A 25,904-nucleotide genomic window follows, 5' to 3' on the forward strand; every position below is an offset into this window, starting at 1 on the left:
TGGATGGGTTTCCCCTCCTCTCCAGCTGACGAGCCCCTTTTAAAGCAGCAGCGAGGAGAGGTCCCGGCGGGAGCAGGGCGCAAATGAGCTCTCCCCATTCCTGCTGCATCCCGGGAATCGGGGGAAGAAAGGGTGGAAATCGGGGATTCCCAGTCCTGCTGCACCTTAGGATTGGGGGAGCAGGGGTGTAAATCAGGGATTCCCATTCCTGCTGCATCCCAGTATCGAGGGGAAGAAGGGTGTGAATTAGAGCTCCCTTTTCCTGCTGCATCCCGGGAAACGGGGGAAGAAAGGGTGGAAATCGGGGATTCCCAATCCTGCTGCATCCCAGTCTTGGAGGGAAGAAGGATGTGAATCAGAACTCCCCATTCCTGGTCCATGCCGGGAAATGGGGAAGAAGGGGTGTAAATCAGTGATCCCCATTCCTGATCCATGCCGGGATGGGGGGAGCAAGCCAAAAATCAGAGCTCCCCACTCCTTCTGCATCACAATTTTGGGAGCAAGAAGGGCTGTAAATCAGTGATCCCCACTCCCGCATTGGTCCTGCCCGGGGGAAATGGGGGTGTAAATCAGAGCTCCCCATTCCTGCTGCACCCCAGGATGTGGGGAACAGGGCAAAAAACCAGTGTTCCCCTCTCCTGCTCCATCCCAGCCCGGAGGGGAGTGGGGATGTGAACCAGAGCTCCCCATTCCTGCTGCATTGCAGGAAATGGGGGAAAAGGGGGTGTAAATCAGAGCTCCCCATTCCTGCTGCACCCCAGGATGTGGGGAACAGGGCAAAAAAACAGTGCTCCCCATTCCTGCTGCATCCCAGCCTGGGGGAGAGAGGGAATGTGAATTTGAGCTTCCCTCTCCTGCTGCATCCCGGCCTGGGTAGGAGAGGGAATGTGAACCAGAGCTCCCCATTCCCGTTGCATCCCGTTGCCGGGCTCCTGAGGAATGTGAATTTGAGTTCCCCATTCCTGCTCCATCCCGGCCGGGCTCCTGAGGAATGTGAATTTGAGTTCCCCATTCCTGCTCCATCCCGGCCGGGCTCCTCAGGAACGCTCTCCAGGCGGGGGCTCCCCGCCCTTGGCCCAGCACAGGTGCCCGGGGTCTCGGTACCGGCCCTGGATCAGGGATGTATTTCCCTCTCTCCCGGCCTTCCAATGCCCGCTATGGATTTACTGCAAAGTCCCTTCGGAAATGACAGAGGAGCTCGTGGCCTTCCCCAAAAACTGCCCGGCCGGCGCCGTCCCACGAGCTCCAGGGAAGGTGGGAGTGCTTGGGAGGGACGAGGCAGCCCTGCTGGGCTGTGCGAGGGATTCCTGGAGGGAATGTGTTCCACCAGGGAAACGCTGCCTTGGCTGGGCTGTGGGGACGAGGTGCAAAACCGCTGGCCCTTCTCCCCAAGACCGAAACCGGCTGGGGTTTGGGACAGGCTGGCAAACTCCGTGGTGAATGGTAATACAAAATTTAAAAAAAAAGTTATGAAACCCATCCACCATCCTCATCCTCTTGCCGGAGCCACCCTGGGCCCAGCTCGGGGCTACTGGCCACGCACATCTGCCAGTGCCGGGGCCGAGCCTGCCCCTGACCTGCGGGGAGAGGGGCTGTGGGGGTGGTGCTGCTCCTTCAGGGGGCTGCAAGCCAAAGCTGGTCATGGCTGCCTTCAAAAGGTGCCCTGGGCCTTTCTCCTTCCTTCACTTCTCCTTCCTTCCCCTCTGCTCCGGCCAGGCTGGAGTCACCTGTCACAGCAGATTCTGATCGCGGTACCGAGCTCCCTATCACAGCTTTTAAACAGTCATCAAAGGATCCTCTCGCCTCTCCTGCGACACCAGCCCACCCCAAAAAGCTCTCCTGAGACACGATCCCACCCCCAAAGGGTTCTTCTGTGAAATCAGCCCACCCCAAAAGGTTCTCATGAGACACCAGCCCTCCCTAAAAGGCTCTCCAGAAACACCAACCCACCCCAAAAGTCTCCCTTGAGACACCAGCCCGCCCGAAGGGCTCCCCTGTGAAACCAGCCCTCCCCAAAGGGCTCTCATGAGACACCAGCCCACCCCAAAAGGCTCCTCTGCGACACCAGCCCACCCGAAGGGCGCCCCGTGGGGTGCTGGGGGTGACAGGGGCCAGGAGGGGACGCAGCAGGGGGACACAGCGAGGGGACGATGCTCGCAGCCCCGCAGGAGCTCTCCAGAGGGACGGGAGCGGCGCAGATCCCGTGCGGGAGCGTTCCTGCAGGGCGAGGTGGGGAAAGAAACACCAAAAAAAAAAGAATTTTTGGGGGAAAGGGGATGTCAGGAACTGTCCAGCAGCAGCGCGGGGGGAGCTTGCTGAGCCCTGGGGGTGTCCCTGATCCCGGTCCCGCATCCCATCCCTGCCTGAGGAAAAGGGTCCCCAAATTCCCAGCGCCCTGGTGGGAAGATGTGGGAGCGATCCCGGGGTTGCTCCACGCGGCTGGGAAAAGCCACAGCAGGCACCTGACTGCAGCCATCTCCCCCCACAGCCACCCCGGGCCCCACGCAGGAAAAAAATCCCACAGGAAGATGGTCCGGACCGAGGAAGAATTCTTTCCCAATTCGTGTTTTTACCCCCTTTTTCTCCTATTTATTTTCTTTTCACCATTTTGCTCCTTTAATTTCCCTATTTTTTTTTTAATCCTTTACACTCTGTATTTTCTCTTATTAAGAAAGCACTTTGGCTTTTATTTCGTAAAAAAAAATAATGAAAAAGAAGAAAATAGAAAAATAGATAACACGCTCTGAGAGCCAGGAGAAACGGCAGGGAGTTTTTTTACTTAAGAATGTTCCTTAAAATACAGATCAAGTGGGGTTCAGACTTTTTTTCTCTTTTAAATCGAGAGTTTCGCTGCTTTTTGCCAGTTTTAAAGCGCAGGCGAAATTGAACCGGTCAAAACCAATTTAGATCATCGATTTCAACAGCCTGACATGGGTATAACCCCTGCCGAACTTAAAAAAAAAAGGGGTTTGAGGGGCACTGGGGGGCTGCGGGGGTTGAGATGGGGCACGGTTGGGATTTTTCCCCTGCATGTGATTTTCCAGCTGGGAAAGGAGCCTGGCTCCAGAGAGCTGCGTTTGAAAAGTTCCAAAGACCTCCTAAACTCGGCTTCGGGCTTTGCCGGCATGCCCAGGCTCTCGGGGCTCCTAAATCCGGCGGTTTGCCCTGGATTAAAAGGCTTGAACAGGTTAAAAGATGATTTGGGGAAAGCCAGAATACCTGACAGCGCCCGGCCTTGCGAACGGGAGCTTCAATAAATGGAGAAAAAGTTAAAAATCAGCCGATTCTTAACCAAGAGAGGATTTCCAACCCGGAAAGATTCTCGAGTGAACTTTCCACCTTTCTAAGAGTCCGCAGCGAGGCCGGGTTGAAATGATCGCTCTCACTCCCAGGCACTCGGGATTCCTTTCAAGAAAACCAAATAAATAAATGAAATGGATTTTTTTTTTAGGGGGGTGGGTGTTTTCTGCCCGGGAAAGAGGCGGCTCCAGGCGTGCAAGGGCCGCGCTCGCAAGGACGGGGCGAGAGGAGCAGAAATTCCCCTCCCTGCTCCTCCTGTTTTCCTGTTTTCCCCACGGCAGGTCTGGGAAAACTCCCGAAATTTCACCCTGGCAGCGATTTGGGATTGAGGGGGCTCAGCCCCGCCGTGCTTTTCCTTCCCCACCCTCCCCGGTTGTACAATTCCAGCTCTTCACGTGAATTCAACCTTGTCTCCAAGAAAGAAACCTCCAGGAAAATCATTTTTGTTTAAAAAAAAAACACTGCCACGTTTTCTGCGTGAAGGAAGGAAAAAAAAACCTGTTAAAAAATCCCCGGTTTATACACAGAGAAGCGCCAGACTTGGAGCAGAAAAAACCAGCATGGATTTATTTTAAGGTAAGTACAACAATTAGGACCACATAAAACAAACGAACTTTGAAGCAGGTTAAAGCAAATAGTCCTTAGGAATGGTAAAGGTGAAATCTATTATACAAAACATCACACGTCGTAAATAATAATAAAAAAGTATCAGATACTTTGTCTATTTTTTTTTCCTTAAAAAAAAAATCCACCAGCAAAAAATAAATTATTTCCTCGTCTTGCAAAAAGAACAGCTCTAAAACGAAAGAAAATCTATTGCATAATTGTACACAGAAGAAAAAGAAGAAGAAATCACTTGTCATGAATTTGGAAGTTAGGAACCGTTGGGCGAGACAAAAATAATCCAGTGAACTCAACTTTAAATATTATATTAATGGCTCTGAAAATCAGCCTGATTAGAAATCCACATATTTTTTACAGCACAACAGAGAACTCAAAAAATACCCAGGACATATATTTATATATATATTTATAAACTTTTTTTTTTTCCTTTTAAAACGTATAAATGGTCGTTGTGATATTGGTCCATAACTTATTTTTCTGAGACCCCCTATACTTTAGCATATAAAATTTGCCACTTTTAGATAGACATATATATATATAATTTTTTTAACCTTTTCTTTCTTTTTTTTTTTTTTCTTTTTCAAATGAAAGATCCCCCTTTTTTTTCAAGTAAAATCTACTTGTCCGAAATTTAAGGAAGCCCAAAACCGAGGCTTTTTGGGATCTTCAAACTCTGTGGCCGCAAAGTCCACGGGGAAGCTGTCAGATTTGGTTTTATTGCCGTGGGTTTATTTCTCCCGATCTTTTTTTTTTTTAATAATTATTATTAATAATAATAATTTTATTTTTTTAAACGGGCCTAAGCGGGGGTTACTGGCGGCTACTCAGTACTTAGTGCAGTCGTAGGAGTAGGGGGCGGCGTGGCGATATAGGGAGGGCGCGGATCTGTAGGGGATCTGACAGGCGGAGTTGCTGCTCACCTGGTGCTCGCTCAGCGCCGCGCTCTCCATGCCCAGCCGGTGCGACGTGAACATTTCCCGCACGTTGGGAAAAGTCTGCTGCTGAGAGCCGAAAGTGTGCCCGGGCAGGTGGCTCAGCTCAGCGCCGTGGTTCAGGTACCAAGAAGCCGCGGGCTGTCCCCCCGCCGCCGCCCCTCCGCTCCCTCCTCCTCCTCCTCCGCCGCCGTGGGGATGCCCGGTGCCCAGCGCTCCGTCCTGCCCCGCGGGCAGGCTCAGCGTGCCCAGCGGCGACGGGGCGCCGGTGGGATGCTCGGCCAGCCCGTCCTCCAGCGGAGCGCACATGTGCGCGGGCCTGTCGCCGCTGTAGAGGCTCATGGCCCGCATGCTGCAGTGGTAGCTCCCACTAGTGTCCAGCGCCTGGCTGCACGCCGCGCCGTAGCCCGACGGCTGCCCCGCGGGGTAGCCCAGCGCCAGCCCGCCGCCCGTCCTGCCCGAGGCGGCACTCACCGGGCTCAGCTCGCCCGCGGGGGAAGTCCGCAGGGTCATGATGCTCTCCACGCTGAAGCCCGGCAGCCCGTTGCCGGCCGGGTGATGCTCGGGCAGCGCCGCGTCCGGCGAGGCGGCGGCGGCGGGGGGCGAGGCGGCGCTGCGGGGGCTGTCCCGCAGGGCCCCGCCGCTGGCCGGGCTCAGCGTCTCCACCTTGGTGATCACGGGCAGCTCGGGAGACGCCGTCTCGCTCTTGATCACCACCTTCTTCTCGGAGGCCGGCGCCGAGGCGGAGGAAGAGGAAGAGGAGGAGGAGGCTTCCTTGGGGAGGTCGGCGCCGGGCAGCCCGGGGGGCTTGGGCTGCTCCTTCAGCAGCCGCTCCCGGGCCTCCTCTTTCTCCTTGGAGACATCCTTCTTCTTGAAGCGTCTCCGGCGGCGCAGGAAGCTGCCGTTCTCGAACATGTTGTAGGAGTCGGGGTCCAGGGTCCAGTAGCTGCCCTTGCCCGGCTTCTTGTCGTCGCGGGGCACCTTGACGAAGCACTCGTTGAGCGAGAGGTTGTGGCGGATGCTGTTCTGCCAGCCCTGCTTGTTCTCTCGGTAGAAAGGGAAGCGGTCCATGATGAACTGGTAAATCCCATTGAGCGTGATCTTCTTGTCGGGGGCGTTCTGGATGGCCATGGTAATGAGGGCGATGTAGCTGTAAGGTGGCTTCACCAGGTCCTTGGGGGCGGTGGGTTGGTGCGGGTGGTAGGGGCCGTAGGAGCGCCCCATGCCCGCCGCGTACTGCTCGGCGTGGCCCGAATAGACGCTCATGGGGTTGCCCATGCCGCCGTAGGTCCCGGCAGCCCGGTAGTAGTTCTGCTCGCTTAAATACGGCACCACTCCCAAAGCGTTGGGGTCCGAGACGGAGTAGCGAGCCTGCATCATGGAGAGGGGCTGCCCGCGGCCGCGGAGGAGAGGAGGAAGAAGAGGACGGTGGAAGGGCCTCACCCCCGTCCGGGACCCCTCCGCGGAGAAGGGAGAGAGGGAGAGAGCGGGAGAGAAAGAGAGAGAGAGTCTCGGAGCCGAGCTAAATCCCAGCGTGTCCTCTAGCAGCGGCACCGCAGCGGCATCCTCCGGGTCGCCGGGGGCAGGGTGGTCTCTGCCGGCCTCTCCCTCCCTCTGTATGACTGTGATTCTGCTACACACGCCTACGGCCCGCGGCGGGCGCTGCTGCGGGGAGCTGGGCTGATGGTGGGGGGGGGGCCTGTTCTCGCAGGAAAAGGGAATTAAAAAAAAACCAAAACAAAAAACCAAAACAAAACGGAAGAATTAAAAAAAAAAAAAGGTACTTGAAAAAAAAAATTAAAAAGAAAAAGACGAAAAAGCAGCCTTGCGGAAAGCCCAGTCCTTGTCACAAGAGCGGCCCGAAGCGTAGCGGAGCCCCCGGAGGGGTGCGGGAGCCGCCGCCGAGCTCCCTCCCGGCCGCGCTGCGCAGCTTCAAAACTCGCCCCGCGCCGCCGCCGCGCTTTTACTCCCCGCCGGCCCCGCCCCCCGCCGCGGCCGCCAGCCAATGGGAGCGCGCGGCGCCGCGGCCGCAGCCAATGGGAGCGCGGGACGCGGCGGCGCTGGCGGGCGGCCCCGCGCGCTCCCGGGCCGGGCCGGGCCGGGCACCCCCGGCCCCTCCGTGCGGGGTCCGGCGGTTCTGCCCCAAAAACCAGCCCCGAGCCCCCCGGGGGATGTGCCCGCTGCCCGCCCCGTGCTAACGGCGGGGTTCGTCAGCGCTGTTTGCAGGCAGGTTGATGGCGGGAGCGGTGGCACCGCGCCGGTGTCGCGGTGCCGCCGTGTCGCGGTGTCCCCGTGCCCGGCGGGGCGTGCGTTCACGGTTTGAGATGTATTTCTATGGGGTTCATCGGGATAGGCCGCTGGGTGCTCGCACGGTGACGGTGACATCGCGTCTCGGCCCCGGTGGCGCCGTCGTTGCGGCTTCAGAGGTTGCTCTGCCGCTTTGGGGGAGTTTGGGGATATTTTATTATTATAGAAAATACCCAACAAAATCGACAAAAAGCGAGCGCATTTAAGTGTCTATAATTTTTTTTCGTTCCGGGCGTTGAGGTGGATTTTCTTGTGCCTGTGAAATCCGCCCCTCTGCCTTGTCCCTAATGAGTTCATTAGAGGCAATCAGAGCGGGACAATTAGGGACGCATGGTGACCAAGTGTAAACTCAAGTGTTGGGGGAAACTGCTGCGAATTGTTCTGCTCCCCCCGGGAGAAACGTGGATCTGCCGGGGGAAAGAACCGAGGTGGGAAACCAGCGATTTCCCCGCTCCGCAGGGTAAAATAAAAATTAAAAAATCAGATTATATCTATAATCAAAAATAGCGCTCCAAAATCGATTCGAGCCCGAAAAGACCGAGATAAGGTCGAAATTAATTTGCTGTCACTTCGCTCGGGCTCCTTCCCGCCTCCTCCCCCGAGCCTGGCTGCTGCCACTCCGATTCCCGAGCGGTGATTTTTGGGTTTCTTACACTGTAATTTTGCCTTGCCCTCCTTGCAATTTGTGCGGTTTCGTAAGGCTTTAAACAAAGATATTTTTTCCCCCCAAAGTCGGGCTGGGATTTTGGGCGGCTGCTGGCACCGAGGGTCCCTTTCCCGCTCGCAGCCCGGGCGGTGAGGAGACCGCGGGCGGCTCCGGCCGTGGGAACCCGGCGTGGCTGTTAATTACCGGAGATTTTCTTAATAAGAAAGGAAACGATTTTATGCCATAACTAAAGGGAGGGGAAAAAATTAAATTATGAAGCAGCTCCTCTACAAGGAGGGATGGTTAAAAATGATCTGCGATGGAAAAACGGATTGGGGAGTTTCTCCGAGCGCTTCAAAATTATGATTTAGTTTTGACGGAAATAATTTTAAATGTTCGGGGAGGGTTTCATCCACCGAGAAAATGTCCGGGGATATTTTGTTTGGGAAAACAAACAGTGAATTCAGCGAGATAAGCTGATACTTTTCATGTAAATGTATAAGAGAAAACTTTTATTTAATTTCTGGAATAATTTGAGAACGACTTCACATTTTTATGTTCGGTTTTCAAATAAATCACATTTCTCGTAACAACCTGGGCTGTGTCTCAGCGTAGACAAGCACATGGGATTTCTTTAACGATATAAGTTTATAAAATGCTGGAATTTTATAAAAGAGAGCTTGAGTAAAGCCACCCCTGCGGTGTCACAGTGCTGTCCCTTCCTAGAAGCCTGGAGAAATATCCTTGATGGAATCTTACCTCTCCTCGGCTGAAAACTTTATCGAGGTGAATTTCTACAGAACCCCCAGAAGCAGCAAAAGTTTTTTGCTTGCTGCAGCTGGGCACTGAGCAGAGACCGAACCAGCGGGCTCGGAACAGCCCAAAATTCGAACGGCTTGAAGAAAACAAAAAAGAAATAAAATAAAAATCAGCATTATGAAAAATACGGGAGGGAGCGCGGGGAAAGGAGCCCCTTCGAGGAGGAGAGCGGGAGGCGCTTGGAAATGCGGCATTTTCCCCGCGGGGATCCCTTCGCCCGGTTCTCCGGGGGAGCCGCCGGTTTTCCTCTCGCAGCCTTTACCGGCAGCGGAGCTTTCGGGGCGCTCCGGGGACCGTTCCCGGGGCCGCTCCGGGCTCATTCCCGGTGTCGTTCCCGTGGCCGCTCTGGGACAGCTGTGGAGCCGTTCCTGGTGTCGCTCCGGTGCCATTCCCGGGCTGTTCCCGGTTTCGTTCCCCGTGTCATTCCCGGGCCGTTCCCAGGCTGTTCCCGGTGTTTTTCCCGGGCCGTTCCCGGTGTCATTCCCGGAGCTGTTCCCGGTGTCATTCCCGGGGCTGTTCCCGGTGTCGCTCCGGTCTCACCTGCCCGCGGGGGCTCCGCGCGGCGTGTGTCGCCCCTCAGGGGACACCGCGGGGACTGCAGCGCTCCCCGGCAGTGCCCGGACAGAGCAAGGGACGGGGACAGGACAGACGGACGGGGACGGACAGAGGGACGGGGACAGGACAGACGGACAGGGACGGACAGAGGGACGGGGACAGAGATGACAGGGAGGGACAGGGGCAGAGGGACAGAAATGGGGACAGAGAGAGACTGAGCAGGAAACGAGGAAAGAGAGAGAAGCGTGGGAGAGAGGATGGAGGTGGGAACAACAGAGAGAGAGGGCAAAGGAAGAGGGAAAGTAGGGAAGGATGGAAGAGACAGAGAAAAGGAGAGAGAAAGGAGGAAATGAAGAAGGGAAAGAGTGAGGGGGAAAAGGGAGGGAGGGAAGGAAGTGGCAGAAGGAAGGAAGGAAGTGGCGGAAGGAAGGAAGGAAGGAAAAGAGAGAACAAAGAAAGACATGAAAGGAGTGAGAAGATAAAGATATAAGATGAGGAAAGAAGGAAGGAAGAGAAAGAATAAAAGAAAGAGGAAGACAGAAATAAAGGAAGAAAGAAGGAAGGAAGGAGAGGAGAAGCAAGAAAGAAGAGAAAAGGAAAGAGGAAGAGATGTAAAGGGGGAAGGAAGGGAAAGGGAAGGGGAAAGGGAAAGGGGAAAGGGCTTTGACTGTCTGGCACCAGTCCAACCAAGACCCATTGATGCACATGAATCGCTCAGAGCTGGAGGGGAAAACCCCTGAACCTGGCAGAGTCTTTGTCATTGTGGAGAGAAAAAAACTCAAAAAAAGAGTTTGCATCTGCAGCCCTCAGAGAGGAGCATCCCAATTTATTCTGATTTTTTGGGCTGGCACAGCTGCACTCGGCTCTGACCAAGGAGCTGCAGCACCCCGGCCAAGTGGGGTGGAAGAATATAATATAAATACTAATATAATATAATATAATATAATATAATATAATATAATATAATATAATATACAACACAATATAAATAATAATAAATATACCAACTCTGAAGACATTTCCCCATTCCCCAGCACGCTTTAAAATAAACCTTCATAAATTTTATTCGCCGTCTCATTGATCCCATGACCCCTCCATCCCGCTCAGAACGTCGGGATTCTCAAGTTCCTTTTTTTGGGGTGGTTTTAGTAGAATGAGCTAATTTTATTAAAATTAAATTGTGCAAACAAATAATTTATTATCCAATTAAAGGCGGGCAAGAAGTGAACTTGCGGGAACGCACGTAGAGGCTGGATATTGTTTTATTCATCAGCAGCCAGTTCTAAATGGAAAAGTAATTAATGTGAGGGAGAATTTTACGAAAAGCGGGGTGGGATTTTACCCCCAGCCATAAGACGTGATGGAAGGCCCGTGATATTTGTATAATGCGGGCGGAAATCTCCCACTAATGCGGCAGCATAGCCTTTTTTGTGTTTAATCCCAGAAATAAATCGGGCTCTCAGCGACCTCCCCTCACGCCGCTTCCCCAACTCTGCCTTGAGGCCTTTTGAGCCCTCAGCGCCGCCGTAGCCGCCGCGCACGCGCAGGGGGTGTGGCCAATGCGGAGGCTCCGCCCCTCGATGCGGACATAATGAGGAGGCGTGGATTAGCGGCAGTGACGTCACAGCTGTGAGGGGAGGGCGTGGTGGTGACGTTAAAGTGATGAGACTGAGGGGGCAGGGAGACGTCACGGCGCGGCGGGGAGAGCGGGCACGCGTTAGGGGATGGCGGTGACGTCACGGCGGGCGGGTGCGGGATGGCGGTGACGTCACGGCGATGGCGGCGCCGGGCCGGGCGCTGCCCTCAGCGGCCCGCTCCAAGTGGGACATCCGGGAGGAGGTGTGGGAGCACCTGGAGGCCTCGGGCCTGGCCGAGTTCCCGCGGCCCGTGCGCGGCCGCATCCCCAACTTCAAGGTACGGCCGGCGCTGGGCCGCCCCCTCCTGCTGCTCCTTCCCTCCCCTGCTCTGCGGGGAGCGGCCCTCAGTGCCCCCAGTGCTCCCGGTGCCCCCCTAGTTGCCCCCCAGTACCCCCACTGCCCCTCAGTGCCCCCCCACTGCCCCTCAATGCCCCCCAGTCCCCCCCCAATGCCCCCCCAGTTTCCCCCAGTACCTCTCCAGTTGCCCCCCAGTGCCCTGGGCAGCGCCTGGCAGCTCTGGAAGGAAAGCAAACAAAACCACCTTGTCAATTCCCGAGCCACAGAATGGTTTGAATTGGAAGGGAATTTAAAGCTCCCTCAGCAGGAGCACCTTCACTATCCCCCTTCCAGCCCTGTCCAAGCTGGCATTGGACATTTCACAGAAAATTAACAGCCCCTCAATTCAAAATCTGCAGAAATCAGCCCTGTCCAGAGGGTGCAAGGTTCTGCATTGCCCCTTTTTGCTGTGAGTTGATATTTTATGCAAACAGGGCTCCTCCCACGCTGCCACCAGGCTCCTGGGCTTGCAGGAGTTCCGGGCTGCCCGTGCAGTAAAAATAAACCCCGATGCCCCCCAGAGGAACGCCCGCTTCCTAACGCTGGAAGTAAGTGAGAACACTCAAAGTAAGTGAGAATCCTCTGCTCTTGGCTCCTTCACTGTGCCAGGGCTCCCTCCAGGCCTGCTGCTCTCTCAGGGAGCTGGATGTGTTCAGCAGAGCACGGGAGGTGAAGGTGGATCCTGACAAACCTCTGGAAGGTGCCCGGCTGGCAGCTCTGCAGGTAAAGGCACCTGGGCAGCCCTGAGGAGGGGCTGGGAGGGGACAGCAGAGCCTGGAGCACCTCAGTGGGAATGTGTTCCCTGAGTGAACAAATGATCCTTTGTCTCCTTAAAAATCCCAGAAGTTTCTCTCCTCAATTGGGCAAAAAGACACCTCATAGGGGACTTCACCTCAAACCTCAGGATGCCCAATTGGACAGAAGCCAAAGGGTCCCACCTGAGCAATTCACTAGAAAAAGAAGAGAACAAAGGAAATAATCCCTTTTGTGGGGTGTTTTTACCAGGAGCGAGAAGCTCTTGCCCCTGATTCTATGAAGAGCTTTGTTTATTTTTTAATTAAAACTTTTCTGTTTCCAGCACTGCCTCAGAAGCCTCCTGCTGATTTTGTGCCATTGAGGTAGCTGAGCTATCTCAGGTGTGATGGGTTCTCTGAGAGCTCACTAGACCTGGCTGGAGGAGAAAATACAACACACCTCAGCAAAACCTGGTGCTGCATCTTCAAGGGGTTTTTGTGCAGCTCATTTGTGGAGCTCTAATCAATAAGTGTCATGGAATGGTTCAGGTTGGAAAGGATTTGAAGAATAATTCAGTTCCAACCCCCTGCCATGGCAAGGGACACCTTCCACCATCCCAGAGTGCTCCAAGCTGTGTCCAAACTAGCTTTGGACATTCCAGGGATCCAGAAGCAGCCACAGCTTCTCTGGGCACCTTCTCTCATCACCCTCACAGGGAGGAATTTCTCCCTAATATCCCAACCCTGCCCTTTGTCAGTTTGAAAATATTATCTCATAAAGCTATTTAGAGACATAGCTGTAAAGGAGGAATTGTCTTTAAAGATACGTCCTGAAATATCTTCAAATGTCTGTCTTACCTTTTATTTCTTCAATAAACCTTTTGATGGAATTTTCCTGTATTGGAGGAAATTAATCTTACAAGCACTGCACAATCTACAACATAAAAAAAATAAATATTTTGCCATGTAGTTTTTACTGTATGACAATAAAAATATTTCTTTAGTGTAAAATGAACCTTCTCACGTGGTTCCTCAGGCAAGGAAGACTTTGCTGGTTCCCACACCACGTCTGAGGTCTGGGCTGTTCAACAGGATTGTTCCCCCTCCAGGTGCAACCAAGGAGATGCTGAGGAGATGTGCCACATCTCAGGTGGGACTGAGGGATCAGGGAAGGCTGAATTAACCTTGGGACAGTGTGGGCTTAGGATGGACCAGCTGGAAGCTGGAAAAACTGAAATATCTCCCTGTTAGGATGTTATTCCTGGCTTTGTGTACATTGATAATATTGAAATCAGGAGAAAATTCAGTCTCAGCAGGGTTGAAAGGGATTTGAATTGATATTTCTCAGTGTCTTTTGGAAAATCATGGCTTGAGGTGATTTAGATCTTGCTTCGTGCTCCTCCATTCTGCAGTTTTGAGCTGCTGAACCCTCTGGGGAATAGTTTAGTGCTCTTAGGGGTTACCAGGTAGGGAAGTCGAGGTTTTTTATAAATACAACGCCCAAAGAGCCGGGAATTGTGGCATTTGCATGAGCGGGCCCGGCCACGTGGGGAGGTCGGGCTCTGCAGCGCGGTCTCTTGCTGCCCTCTCGTGTTCCGATCTCAGCGCACAGCCCAGGGCTGTGGCCAGAGAGCCCTGCACGTTTTATATCCATCTGGATTTGCCATGAAAACCCAACATGAAGAGGTTACCACAGGGATTTATTTCCGCCTTTATCTCCTGCTAAAAGCAGTAAAGTTCTGCAGCAACCCCATAAACAGCCGAGGTTGTAAAGGCTGGTAATTAGTAGTGACTTTCTTTGTTGGAAGTTCTATTGCAGTCATTAACTAATTAAGCTGTTCAGGGCTGAAGAGCACTTTTGCAAGAAACCTTTCTCTTGGCCTGCTGTCTGATCTGGGCTCTTACCACCATGTGTCTGGTTTTTCCCCCAGCCCACTAATGAAAAAATGCTGTTGGCAGTTTGTATTTACAAAGCACTGTGCAAACAATCCTTACCACACTGCTGGGAAGTGCCTGATGGGCATTAGTGCTGATAGCCAGCCACAAATTACTGAATTCTTGGGGTTTTGGGGTTTCTGCTCTGCACAGAAAATGTGTGGCTCTTTGTTGTGATTTTAATATTGTTAATTTATAATTAGCAGCAAGTTGAGTTGGTGTAATGAGCATTTGCAGTGTGCTGTACACATATATTGGGAATGATTGAATCACAAGGTGGATTTTTAATAGTTCTAAACCTCTGATATTTAAAAACTCAAGTAAACATAATTTTTAATTTCTGTTATCTGAACAGAATTTTCGTTAAGATGAGAACAGATTGAAGAGGAGTGGGTGGAGTTGAACAAGGAGAGAGGGGAGGAAAAAAAATAATTGTATCACTTTGTGTAACTTCAGATTTCTTTGTGCTGTAGCTGTCTGTGTCTAAATTAACATTGTGTTTTGTATTTCAGAATTAATTGAAGCATTTGTAGTGCTCTGGAATTCCTCAAGCTTTTAGGAGAGTAGGGAAGTGTCAATAGGAAGTGTCACTTGCCCTCATTTTTAGGAACAGATTTCCAAAGAAGTGTTTCAAAATATCAGGTTTTGATCCTAAATTCAAAACCTTGCTTCTAAAAGTGCCCACCTCCCTCAGCTCTCCTTGCAGTGTGCCAAAATTCTTGTCACTGTAGTAGGGAATCTATTCTAGGATTCCCTGGGGGATAACTTCCCAGACATGTACAGCTTGGCTAAACATGGAAGAGACACTTGGAAACGTGGGGAGTTACTGGGATTTATCAAAATATCCTGGATTTCTGCCTCAGTTCTTGGAAGACTGTGCCCTCTGCAAACCTCAAATGCTTTTTTTTCCTGCAGGGTGTAAGAGACTTCAGCGTGCCTGTGGGGCTGGATAGCAAAGCACAAGTGGACTTGGTTGTTGTGGGGTCAGTGGCTGTCTCTGAAAAAGGTAAGGAAACACTTCCAGCAGAAAGGTCCCAAGTGCCAGCCCGGTGGCAGAGCCAGATTTCTCCTTGGAGCTGAGTTGTGGTCTTGGCTTCTGCTCCTGTGCGTGGCCAATCCCTGCTGGCAGTCCAGCAGGAAGCAGGGGTGCCCAGGATGCAGTGGGCACACAGCAGTGGCCTCAGAGATGTTCAGGAAAGCTCTTGAGGAGAGCAGTTCTTTGTGTTCTGAAGGACTCCAAGCAGGCTCCCTGTCAGAGATCTGCTCTGCTCACACAGGCTGTGTGAAAGGACTTGTGTTAAACCTGCTGATTCAGGACCTATTTGGGGATCAGATTTTGCATTTTCTAGTATTTTGGAAACCTGCTGGTGCCGAAAAATTTTCCACTGACTTTATCCCTTGCCTAAAATAACACAGTTTTTATGTGTGACCCAGACTCCTCTTTACCCACATTAACCTGTGCTGGACATGAATAGAAGGTTCTAAATACAATTGCTAAATAAACTGCTGGGTTAACTGCACTGAATTTGTTTATTCTGAATGGGAAGCTTCTGGGATCTTTTAGGAGTCATTAAAATTGATTTTTTATTTCATTTCAGTGCTGATTTCAAGGAAAGCTGCACTCTGTGAGAGATGCTGATCTGATTTTTTCCAGAGTTACAACCTGCAGACTGCTGGGTTAATTACACCATTTTAACAACTTTCCACTCTGCTATTAGTTTTCTTTTTCCCCCACTTTTCTGTGCTTCAGGCTGGAGAATTGGCAAAGGGGAAGGTTATGCAGACATGGAGTATGCAATGATGGTGTCCATGGGGGCAGTGCAGGAGGACACACCTGTGGTTACCATCGTGCACGACTGCCAGGTGAGCTGAGATGTTCAAATATCCCCTCTGCAGCTGGGAGGGAGCTCTGGGACACTGCCTGCTCTGTCTGCAGAGGAGACATGGAATGAAGCTGGTTTGGCATCTTCATTCCCATTGTCTTTGATGGATTTTCATGTGACAAGACATCAGGAATGGGGCACAGCTTTAGTGAGTTTGTTTTTAGCTCCTTAACCAAACCTCTGCCTTGTAGGTGCTTGACATAGCGGAGGAGCTGCTGGGTGATCATGATTTAACTGTGGATTACATCCTCACTCCTACAAGGACCATCCAGACCAACTGCAAACGACCAAAACCTCAGGGAATAATGTGGCACAAGGCAAGTTCAATCTTCATCCAGTTAAATCTTAAACCTTTGCTGCTGGTGGTTTACTGGTACCAATAACCTGCTGATAAACCCCCTCCCCCCCCCATTTTTATATAGAAACAATTTTTAAATTAGAACTATTTGGTAAAGGAGCAGATGTGTTTGTCAGGTGAAACAAAGCAGCAGCATCTGTGTGCAGTGGGGTTTAAGGGGTAATGGTGAGGAGGAGAGATAGTTCCCTACATCTGAGGTTGTTCCATCCATGGATTATCAGGAGGTGCTGCAGTGTCCCAGGCCAGGCTGGATGGGCTTAGAGCAATCTGGGGTGGTGGGAGGTGTCCCAGGGGGTGGAACTGGTGGGTAGAAGTCTGTGCTGCTCTGGTTGTGAAGGGAAAACACAACCTGCTGCTGGCACATTCCTGTTTCTGCAGTGGATTCACTTTCCAGGGATAAATCTGTGGCTGGAGCTCGTTTTCAGGTGGAAGAACACGGACTTCAAACACAAATCTTTATTTATTGGTGGTTCTGTTATGGATTGGCCTTTTCCCCCTGCCCAGTGTCAGAAACTTCCTCAGCTTTCCAAATAGTTTGAGGAAGGCCTTGAGTGAATTTTACTGGAGGTTCCTGCTGGGAAAACTTTGACTTTGTCATTGGATTTTCATTTCTGAAATCATCCAGTCAGGGAGCAGACCCAATCCTGCATGAGTGAGTACAGCAGGATTGCTGAAATGAGGAATTGTGCACCCACATCTTGCACAAACTGAGCAATTTTAAGGGAATGCTCCCAGGGAAATCTGAAGTTGTTTGTTAAAATTTGCCAACGAGCTGAAAGAGTTAAGTTTCTTTAGGTAATGTATCTACAACAAACAAATTCTAGCCAGGACTATTTTTATTTCAGAAGTGGGAGAGCATTTTACCCTGCCTGTGGTTGAGGATTTGAGGTTATAAATAAATAAATAACAGCTCTGTCTGTCCTAGTGCATTTTTTCCATTGAATTATTTTTTAATTGTAATTTTTTTTTGGATATTATTGGATGTAATTGTGTTGAAGGCCTACCCCTTGTGCTCCATCCATCTTGCCAACATATTTTTGATCAGTTTGTCTGCCTTGGTGTCAGACTTCTCAGTAAGTGGCCTTGCTGACACTTTTTTATTTCTTTTTTTATGCCTTCAGTAGAAACTGAGTTTTCTGCAGCTTTCACTGAGAATGGAGCACAGATTGACCCTTTATTTGAATATTTGAGTTTTGATTTAACACCTTTTGTTTGGAGCTCTGTGGATTAAATAGAAATATTAGAGAAGACCAGGGATAATCACTTGTCTGTCTTTTTGGGGCCAGAACAAAGTTTGGTGTCTATATGAAGCAGAAATTACCATCATTGCCCAGAGAAATGAGTGACATTTATTTTGTGTGTGCCTGTGGTGGTACCTGGGTGTTCAGCTCTTGCACAGAGGGTTTGGAGGTGGGAGGTCTGGTTAATCACCAGGGAGTGACAAAGGCAGCATTTGATAGGGGCTATTTCAGTGTTTGTCCTTGGGATTTTCCTGGCTACTTCTCCATCATTTTCTCTCCATCCTTTTCTCCTTCAAATCCTGGCTTTGCTGGTGCATTCCTGTTCCTCAGAGCAAAACTAAATGAACCAAGAGGCAGTGAGTAAATAAATCATCCAATTCTAAACATGGGCTCTTGTCAGCACACAGTAGCTTAACTTCATTGTGAAGACCTGTGAAGTGGAAAATACATTGTAACAAAAAGCTGATCCTTGGGGAGCAGGGCTGGGTCAGGTCAGGACAGTGTTTAGGAGTTTGAAATCCAGGTGTTTGCAAATCAGGGATTACAGCTAAGGGCTGTTGGAAGGATGTGCTGCCAGTAATGCACACTCAGCTCCAGAGGGAAGGAGGTGCTCACCCAGCAAACAAATCCATGGCTGCATTTCCATGCTGAAGGAGCTGCTGTGTTTTCCTGGAGTGCTCTCGTGTTTCCCGAGCTGTTTAAAGGCTTCCAAGGAAGTGGGAGAGCCACAACATCATCAATACCAAAGAATCATTATCAGGCACTCCAGAAACACTTCAAAATCCCCAGTGCTGGGGGGTGTTTGTGGAACTTTTGTGCCTCTGAGGTCAGAGGTTTGGGACATCAATTTGAGTTACTGGAGGGCAGCAAGAGCTGCTGAGAGCTGAGCACTCTGGAAAACTTTATTTGGATGCCAGTGGAGAATTATTTGGCTTCATCTGTCTTGAGAATCCAACCCATTGTTTCTGGGAACTCTAAATTCATGAAGCTACTTGCTTTCTCATTTAATATTTTCTATGGGTAACTGTGATCTTTATCTGGGACACTGGCTATTATATTTGTCCCAATTATCAAGTTATTTGTGCTGTGCTTATTTTAAATTGAAACTGTACAGGCAAATTAAAATATTTGGGTTCATGAAGAGGGAAAGGAGAGTAGTTGGTGGAAAAATCACTATATTTTAGCAAGCATTTCCTTCTGGCTTTGAAATCATTCTTTTGCTGAGAATTTTCTAGCAGTAGGAAAAGAATTTTCCTGAAATGAAATGAACTGAACTGGGGGGGAGTCCCAGTGGCAGAGATGGAAACCCTCTGACAGCAAACAGCTTTGGGTGTGTGATAGAACATCAGGAAAGGAAAGCTCAAAAAATGCACCCATCCAAGCTGGCAAATCCTTCAGCAGAAGGAAATTGCAGTCAGTGTAGGCAGGGCTTTGTTTTGGTGTGGTTTTTGGGATGGTGGGGGCAGGGAATGCTTCCACACCTGGTCACACATCTCAGCACCTTTGCAAAGCTGAGCCTCGCTGCAGAGTGCCCAGAATGCCCTGATGGATTCCCAGTGTGGGCTGCAGAATTCTCCTGAGGGACAGCAGCAGGCTGCCAGCTCCCAGCAATGTGCCCTTGGATTGTGTGCACATATTTGGACATTTTGTGCAAATGAGTGATAAAATATTCAACTGTGCTGGCCTTGCTGTCCTGGCCTTGTGTGTGCCACAAATCCCTGTTTGCTCAGAGCTCCTGGAAACGAGGACACAGCATGGAAAGAAGACACAGCACAAAATGTTGGGTCTGTGCTGGAGGTTTTGAACAATGTGGGGTCAGAGCCCTCTGAGGATGAACCTTGCAAACACTTTTGCCCACCTGTTTGGAAGGGCTGGTGGATCTGCAGCTCTGGAGGTGTTCGGTGCTGTTTGCAGCCTGCCAGGGCAGCTGCATCAGTCTCCATTTTAAAACCATGGAAGGGGTTGGTTTGGGAGGGATTTGTAAGAGAATCTTATTCCAAGGCCCTGCACACCTTCCCAGCTGTTCCAGGGTGCTCCCCAGCCTGGCCTTGGACACTTCCAAATGTCCCCAAGGGATGTGGCAGCCACAGCTGCCCTGGGCACCTGTGCCAGGGCCTCCCCACCCTCACAGGGAAGAATTTCTTCTCTATATCTAAACTAAATTTTCCCCTTTTCCATTTGGAGGCCATTCCCCTTGTGCTGTCACTGATGAACAGTCCCTCTCCAGCTTCCTTGGAGCCCATTCAGTTCCTGGAAGGTGCTGGGATGTCTTCAGGCTGAACAGCTCCAGCTTTCTCAGCCTGTCCCCACAGGGGAGGTGTCCCAGTCCTCCCACCAACTTCGTGGCCTCCTCTGGACTCAGTCCAACATTCCATGGGGAGGTTGGGGCTCACAAGATCCAGATGTTCCTGAGTCAGTGAGATGAGGAGCAGAATGAAATAGCAGGATAAGGACAGCATCCCATCCCATCCCATCCCATCCCATCCCATCCCATCCCATCCCAGTGCCTCTCTCCAGGCCTGCAGTGCTTCCAGGGAGATCTCAGTGCTGTTTGCCCTGGGCTGCCTCAGCATTTCTCACTCTGACACAAACACATCCTTCATTCTCCACAGCAGAATACTGAAAGTGGCTCTGATCAGAGTTGTGTGGGGAGGATGAGGAGAGCCCTGGGATGCTGCAGGATCCATCTGCCACCATGTTTTGGGATCAAACCAGGTGTCATAGCCATGGATGCTGTGGGTTAAGTGCTGGCAGATTTGTGTTGCCACTCAGCATCCAGGACTTTTTTCCTCAGGTTTCTGTCAGAAAGGGGCCACATTCCCCTCCTCAGCTCCTTTCCCAGTAATTGTGTGCCAGAAGAATTTATCCAGCCTGCTGTCCTCTTTCCCCAAGGCTCTCCCAGCCATGGCAGGGATTATTAAATGATTAATTGCCGTTGGTGGAGTTATTTTTAACCCAAATAATTTCAGTTTATGGCACAGACCCACAAGCATTTCTGTTGGCCAACCCCAGAGGGCTGAAGCGTGGAATTGGTGGTCAGGGGATGACAGGGAAATTCTTCAGCTTTGGTTTCACTAGCAAAGCTAAATCCCAACACTCAATCCAAAGTTTCAAAACATCAGTAAATGCTTTGGCCTTGGCTTTGAAGGGATGGGGGAAGCTTCCAGTGCTGGGTTTGCCCATGTTCACATAGATGGATCTACCAGACTTGGGCTGGAATGTCCCTAAATTCTGGTTTAGCCTAAAGCAGTAGGGACAGGAATAGGGATAAGCAAGGCTAGGGAGGCCTGAGCAGCCAGCCCAGCACCCAGAAGTGTGCAGCTTGTTGAAAGAGAGGAGGAATATCTTTGGCCTCTCTCCACATGGAAATAAATCCTTGCAATCCTCCCCAGCTCACAGGACAAAAGGAACTTTTTGCATGATTGTAATTAGCAACACATTGTGCTATCACAGGGTTCTTTTGTTTGCTCTTTTGCAACAGAGCAGAACAAGCTTTTTCCTCTCCCCTGCCACCCACTGCCCCCTTTGCCCTTTTAGTTCATACCCCCAAAAACCCCAAAACCCCAATGGATTTGTTTGTTGAATTGAAACCCCAAATGGAGTTTCTGCCTTTCAGTGGCATAAAAGTGAGAGAAAACAGGGAAGGGTTTAGAAGGTTTGGCCTAGCTGAAATGTTCTCCTAGAACCCAGAAGAAAAAACCCTTAAGGTAAATCCTCTGTGCCTCTCGTGACAGGAGGGTGTCAGCTGACAGTGTCAGAACTTGTCTAATGTTTTTTACAAATCTTTGCTAATACAAAAAAATAAAAGTCCTAAATCAGCTGCCTCTGTTGCTTTGGTGGAGGTCTGTTGCTGTTGTGTCTGCACAGGGCTGGATTTTGAGGGAATGACAGAATCACTTCATGGTGGTGTTTGACCAGAACTTTAATGAAAATGGTTCACAGTCCTTACAAAAATCCCAGAATCGATGATTTTGGAGGTTTTTTCCAATCTCAGTAAGTCCAGCTGTGACTGATCCCAGACCAGACAGCTGAGTCCCATGTCCTGTCTTTCCATAAACACCTCCAGGGATGAGGACTCCACCATGGGCAGTAATTCCAATGTCTAATCCCCCTTTCAGAAATTCCTCCTGGAACATAAATGCTGTTGTCACTGCCTCTTCCTGAGGCTGCCAGGAGCCTGAAACAGTAGCTCCAAGAGCTGCAGGCTGATGCCAAAATCTACTTAGTGAGAGGAGATGTCTGGTGGAAGTCTCTTGGAGATTGTTCCCTGGATTATCTAAATCCTGCCCTTGGATTGTCCTTGCAAGCCTGGGAATTCCAGGGTTTATTCTCTCAGTGCCCATCTCTGATTGCCCCAGTCCCCAAAGCCCTGAGGGTTTGCACTTGGTAGCATTTCCCTTTCTAACCAAACACCCACCCCATGCCTTGGCAACTGAGTTTAATTTCAGGATGAAAGGAGCTGTTCTGGGGTTGTGCTTTGGGGCCAGGAGTGATTGGGTTGCATGAGAACAGAAAAATGTTTTTCCTGTTTGGTTTAATTAGCATAGAGCTTACATTTCACATGGAAATTTGACAGGGGACAACAAACCTTCTTAATTGTTGGCCAGTACAAACAAAGTGAGATCCTTCAGCCCTCAGTTTGATGTTGTATCACTCAGGGAAGGGGAGCTTGCTGTCAAACACAGCACTTGGAAGTCTTGGCTGAGAAAAACAAATCAGCCCCGGGATCCACAGAGTAAAAACTCTGTAAAGTGTGGAAGTGCTCTGCACCTTTCTGAGTGTGGAGGCTCCTGGAGCAAGTCCTTGCTGTTTGATGTTGTGTTAGCAGAACTAGCACAGGCTTTATGGATTTATTTAGTTCCAGCCTGAAATAAAACCTGCCTGTTTGCTCTTCAGAAGACGAAGAGAATTCTGTTGAGTGACTTGCCTGTCACCTCATCCTGACATTGCCCCCACCCTGCCTTGGCTTTTCCTCGAGTCACTTCAGAGCTGGGCTCCTGTCCCCAGGGAGCTGAGCTTGATGCTGTGCAGATGCAGGCTGGCTGTGACTGTAACTGTAGGAGCAGGAATTCAGAGGTTCTGGGCTGGGTGAGGTCTGAGCTGGGAGCTCTGCAGGCGTGTGCTGCCTGGGTTGTGCTGCTGCTGCTCCAGCCCAGCCTGCTCAGGGTGGTGGCCCTCTCACATCCTGGGCTACTAGCCTGGGTCTCTGCTAGCTCAGGCATTGCTTCCCCAGGCTCTGTTTTGCTCCCTACATTTCAGCACTGGATCTGGTGTTGATGGATGTTGGACTTGTCCAGCAGCCAAGCAGGAATTCCTCCTCCTTCCAAGCTCAGTGTGCAAGCCAAGAGCTCGACCACATTAGCTGGGGAACCACTGCATTTCCTGCCAGTGTCTGAGTGCAGCCTGGGGCATCTCATGCCTCACATGGATGGGGTTCAGCTGTTGAGAGGAAGAGCCCTTCCAGAAAAGCTCTTTGGGTCGGGGCATGGGTGGATGGATGGCAGGAATAAGGGGCTCACAGCGTGAAGTGTCCAAGCACTTCCATGTGGGGTCTGAGGAGCTGTGGGTGCTGTGGGAGGTCGGGTGGCACAGAGGGGATGTGCCCCGAGCAGGGGACGTGCCTCCAGCTGGGCCCACATCCACAGGAACCCTGCTCCAAGGCACGCTCCTGCTGCAGCTTCCACCATTGTGTGACCCAGCCCACGGGATATCCTGTTCTGGGGGAAGAGAGCACCAGGAGCTCTGCAGAATGGAAGTGTCTGGTGGATTGGGATGGATTCTGCCAGGCCAGGGATTGTGTAGGATTCTGTCAGGACAGGGATTGTGTAGGATTCTGCCAGAGCAGGGATTGTGTAGGATTCTGCCAGGACAGGGATTGTGTAGGATTCTGTCAGGACAAGGATTGTGTAGGATTCTGCCAGGACAGGGATTGTGTAGGATTCTGTCAGAGCAAGGATTGTGTAGGATTCTCCCAGGACAGGGATTGTGTAGGATTCTGTCAGGACAGGGATTGTGTAGGATTCTGTCAGAGCAAGGATTGTGTAGGATTCTGTCAGGACAAGGATTGTGTAGGATTCTGCCAGGACAGGGATTGTGTAGGATTCTGTCAGAGCAAGGATTGTGTAGGATTCTGCCAGGACAGGGATTGTGTAGGATTCTGTCAGGACAGGGGATTGTGTAGGATTCTGCCAGGACAGGGATTGTGTAGGATTCTGTCAGGGCAGAAGCACAGGCCCTCAGTCAAAGCAAACACTGAGGGAGAAGCAGGAGAATGCAGATCTGAAAGCACTCAAATAAATGTCAAATTGGAATAGTCCTGACTTTGTTTGGGATTTGCCTGCTGGATCCACGTTGTGCTGCTCACTTCAGGAGTCACCAATGTTTATTTTTGTCCTGCAGTGTGTATTTAGGGAGCTTTCCCAATCAGAGCAGCAATTAGGAACATTTGGAATGCTCTGGCATTCTGCATGGCAGGAGGATAATAAGGTTCCTCTCTTTTTATGGCACAAACGAGCCATGATGCTCATCATCTTTTTCTGGAAGGCAAGAAATCCTTTTACAATAATTATATCCATCTTCCTCCTTTTTAGGTCAGCTCTGAGATGCTGGGAAAAATCCCCATCCTAAAGACTCTTCGGTGCAGGGAGAAGCAGGCTGGCAAGGATGTCACCCTCCAGGATGAACAGCCAGCCCTGGCAGACACCAACAGAGCAGCAGTTTCAGACAAGAAGGTGATGGCTGCACATCCCCAACCACGGGCTGCTCCAGGCTCAGCTCCAGTGCTTTTACCCCATGTGGGAAGGGATCCTGTAAATCCCAAATCAGAGGGATCTGACTCAATCACCACTGTGTTCCTGGGGAACTTGCCTGGCAGCCTGAGGGTGAGCCAGCTGAAAAGTGCCCTGAGGGAACTGCAGGTGGTTCCTGCTGCCCTGAAGTGGCAGGGAGCACAGCACAGAGCTTTCCTGGACTTCAGGGAGCAGGAGGCTGCACACAGAGCTCTGTGCTCCTTGCAAGGCTTGAGCCTTGGGGGCAATGCTCTGAGAGTGGAGCTGGCCAAGAGCCAGAGGAACAAAGGGCAAGGAGAAATCAATAGTCACAAATGAGTATGGAGGAGGAAAACAAAACAAAACAAGGTGTTTTCATTGTTTTGTGAAAAGCCAACCTGAAGTTTTAAGGTTTTTTTTGTAACCCTCAGGTTTAACAAAACCAAATTTCTGCACAACCTTTCCTCACTTCTGCACGTGGACATGCAAAGGTTTGTCCCCACAGGTGACACAGGAGCCATTTCTCTATAGATAACTGCCCACAAAGTACCCACACTCTGGTTTTGGTGCTGTTTGGTGGTTTAGTTAAGCCTGGCTTAAAGCCCTGCCCCTTGATACCTGGGAGGTTAAAAGGCAGCAGCAGGAAATCTGTCCTAAGGGTAACAATTCTGTTTATTGAAAAATGGGCTTTACCTGTTGGAAGTTTTCAATTTATTTCTTATAAAAATGACCAGGGAGAGAGAGAGATTGTCCTTCTTGTGCCTTGAAGAGTGTCTGTGGAAACACTGGCTTAGTTCTAGCTCTAGTAGGAGCTGGTAACATCAGGTGGGAAAGATGGGAACCTTTTTCTCAGCTTTTTGCTAAATCAGCCCTTGGTAAACCTTATATTTCTTATTTCAGAGGAAAGCAAATCCCAATTTTCTTTGCTTTTCCCCAAAGCTGCTTTTCTGATGGATCAGATAATAATAAAATTATAATTTTATAATTTAGCTGTATAATTTTATAATTCAGCTGCTTTTCCTGATTGTCTCTTCTAATGGGATGTGATTCCTTTGCCTCTGTGAAATAATGTTAATAATAATACTATTGAAATGAAAAGCAGGCACACCATGGTCAGAACTTGTTGGTGTTTAGTCTGGCATGGAATTCTTTGGGAATTTGCTGGAGATTGATGCTTTGTCACCATCCCTGATGCTCTTCCACATCATCAGTGAGGAGGGTGAGGCATCACCACCCAACTTCTCCAGGTGAAAATGCTCCCAGGCACTGCCCTGGACATGAACATTCCCTTTCAGTGGAATGGCCAATAATGATTTATCTGCTATGGCTCTTACTACTTTTTTTTTCCCTCTTGGGTTTCCTATTCCTGAAAAACAAGTTAAATTTTGGCCCAGCCATCCTTTCTAAACAGAAGCACTTTTGCCAGTGATGCTGGGCACGTAGTCAAAGAAAGCATCTAAATGGATTTTTTTTTGTTTTTAAGTAAGAGTTGGAAAGTTTTGGGTTTTTTTTAGCCAGGGAGTACTGTTAAGTATATTTTAAGCAGATTATTATGCCTTGAGGGTCAACCATTTATTCAGTATTAAATATAAAGTTCTCATCATTATTATGTGGCTCTGTAGGGAAGAGCTGAAGGAAAGCTTTGGAGCTGCCCCAGCCCTGAGTCCAGCACAGGAAGGACAAGGAGCTGTTGGACAGAGTCCAGAGGAGGCACCAGGATGAGCAGAGGGATGGAGCAGCTCTGCTGGGAGGAAAGGTAGAGAGAACTGGGATTGTTTAGCCTGGAGGAAGGAAGGTTTAGGGGTGAGCTCATGACTTTCCAAATGGAAG

The 25,904-nt window shown here is 50.4% G+C and overlaps 2 protein-coding genes across 4 annotated transcripts; one reads left to right on the plus strand and one right to left on the minus strand.

The window, feature by feature from the left end:
- Nucleotides 1-3,840: 3,840 nt before the first annotated feature.
- On the minus strand, nucleotides 3,841-6,788 carry FOXC2 (forkhead box C2). The gene has a single exon (XM_059857457.1). It carries the CDS (start codon nucleotides 6,234-6,236, stop codon nucleotides 4,749-4,751), a length of 1,488 nt encoding a protein of 495 aa, XP_059713440.1. The 5' UTR covers nucleotides 6,237-6,788; the 3' UTR covers nucleotides 3,841-4,748.
- A 4,057-nt stretch (nucleotides 6,789-10,845) lies between these two features.
- On the plus strand, nucleotides 10,846-24,817 carry MTHFSD (methenyltetrahydrofolate synthetase domain containing). 3 transcript variants are annotated; one of them, XM_059857460.1, is made up of 7 exons: nucleotides 10,846-11,097; nucleotides 11,591-11,704; nucleotides 12,927-13,040; nucleotides 14,741-14,831; nucleotides 15,576-15,688; nucleotides 15,900-16,025; nucleotides 23,898-24,817. In XM_059857460.1, the coding sequence occupies exons 1-7, from the start codon at nucleotides 10,960-10,962 to the stop codon at nucleotides 24,411-24,413; spliced, it is 1,212 nt and encodes a 403-aa protein (XP_059713443.1). In that variant the 5' UTR covers nucleotides 10,846-10,959; the 3' UTR covers nucleotides 24,414-24,817. The 3 variants fall into 3 exon arrangements, with proteins under 3 accessions (XP_059713443.1, XP_059713444.1, XP_059713442.1); XM_059857459.1 differs by lacking the exon at nucleotides 11,591-11,704 and adding an exon at nucleotides 11,766-11,879 and having other exon boundaries at nucleotides 10,848-11,097; XM_059857461.1 differs by lacking the exon at nucleotides 11,591-11,704 and having other exon boundaries at nucleotides 10,847-11,097.
- The last annotated feature ends 1,087 nt before the right edge of the window (nucleotides 24,818-25,904 follow it).

The sequence above is a fragment of the Haemorhous mexicanus genome, chromosome 12, assembly GCF_027477595.1.
Source record: "Haemorhous mexicanus isolate bHaeMex1 chromosome 12, bHaeMex1.pri, whole genome shotgun sequence".
Classification (NCBI taxonomy): domain Eukaryota; kingdom Metazoa; phylum Chordata; class Aves; order Passeriformes; family Fringillidae; genus Haemorhous; species Haemorhous mexicanus.

Coding starts and splice junctions, on each gene's coding strand:
- FOXC2 (XM_059857457.1), bottom strand. CDS start 6,236: ATGATGCAGGCTCGCTACTCCGTCTCGGACCCCAACGCTTTGGGAGTG.
- MTHFSD (XM_059857460.1), top strand. CDS start 10,960: ATGGCGGCGCCGGGCCGGGCGCTGCCCTCAGCGGCCCGCTCCAAGTGG. Junction 11,098..11,590: donor GCCGCATCCCCAACTTCAAG/GTACGGCCGGCG, acceptor TTATGCAAACAG/GGCTCCTCCCACGCTGCCAC. Junction 14,832..15,575: donor AGTGGCTGTCTCTGAAAAAG/GTAAGGAAACAC, acceptor TCTGTGCTTCAG/GCTGGAGAATTGGCAAAGGG.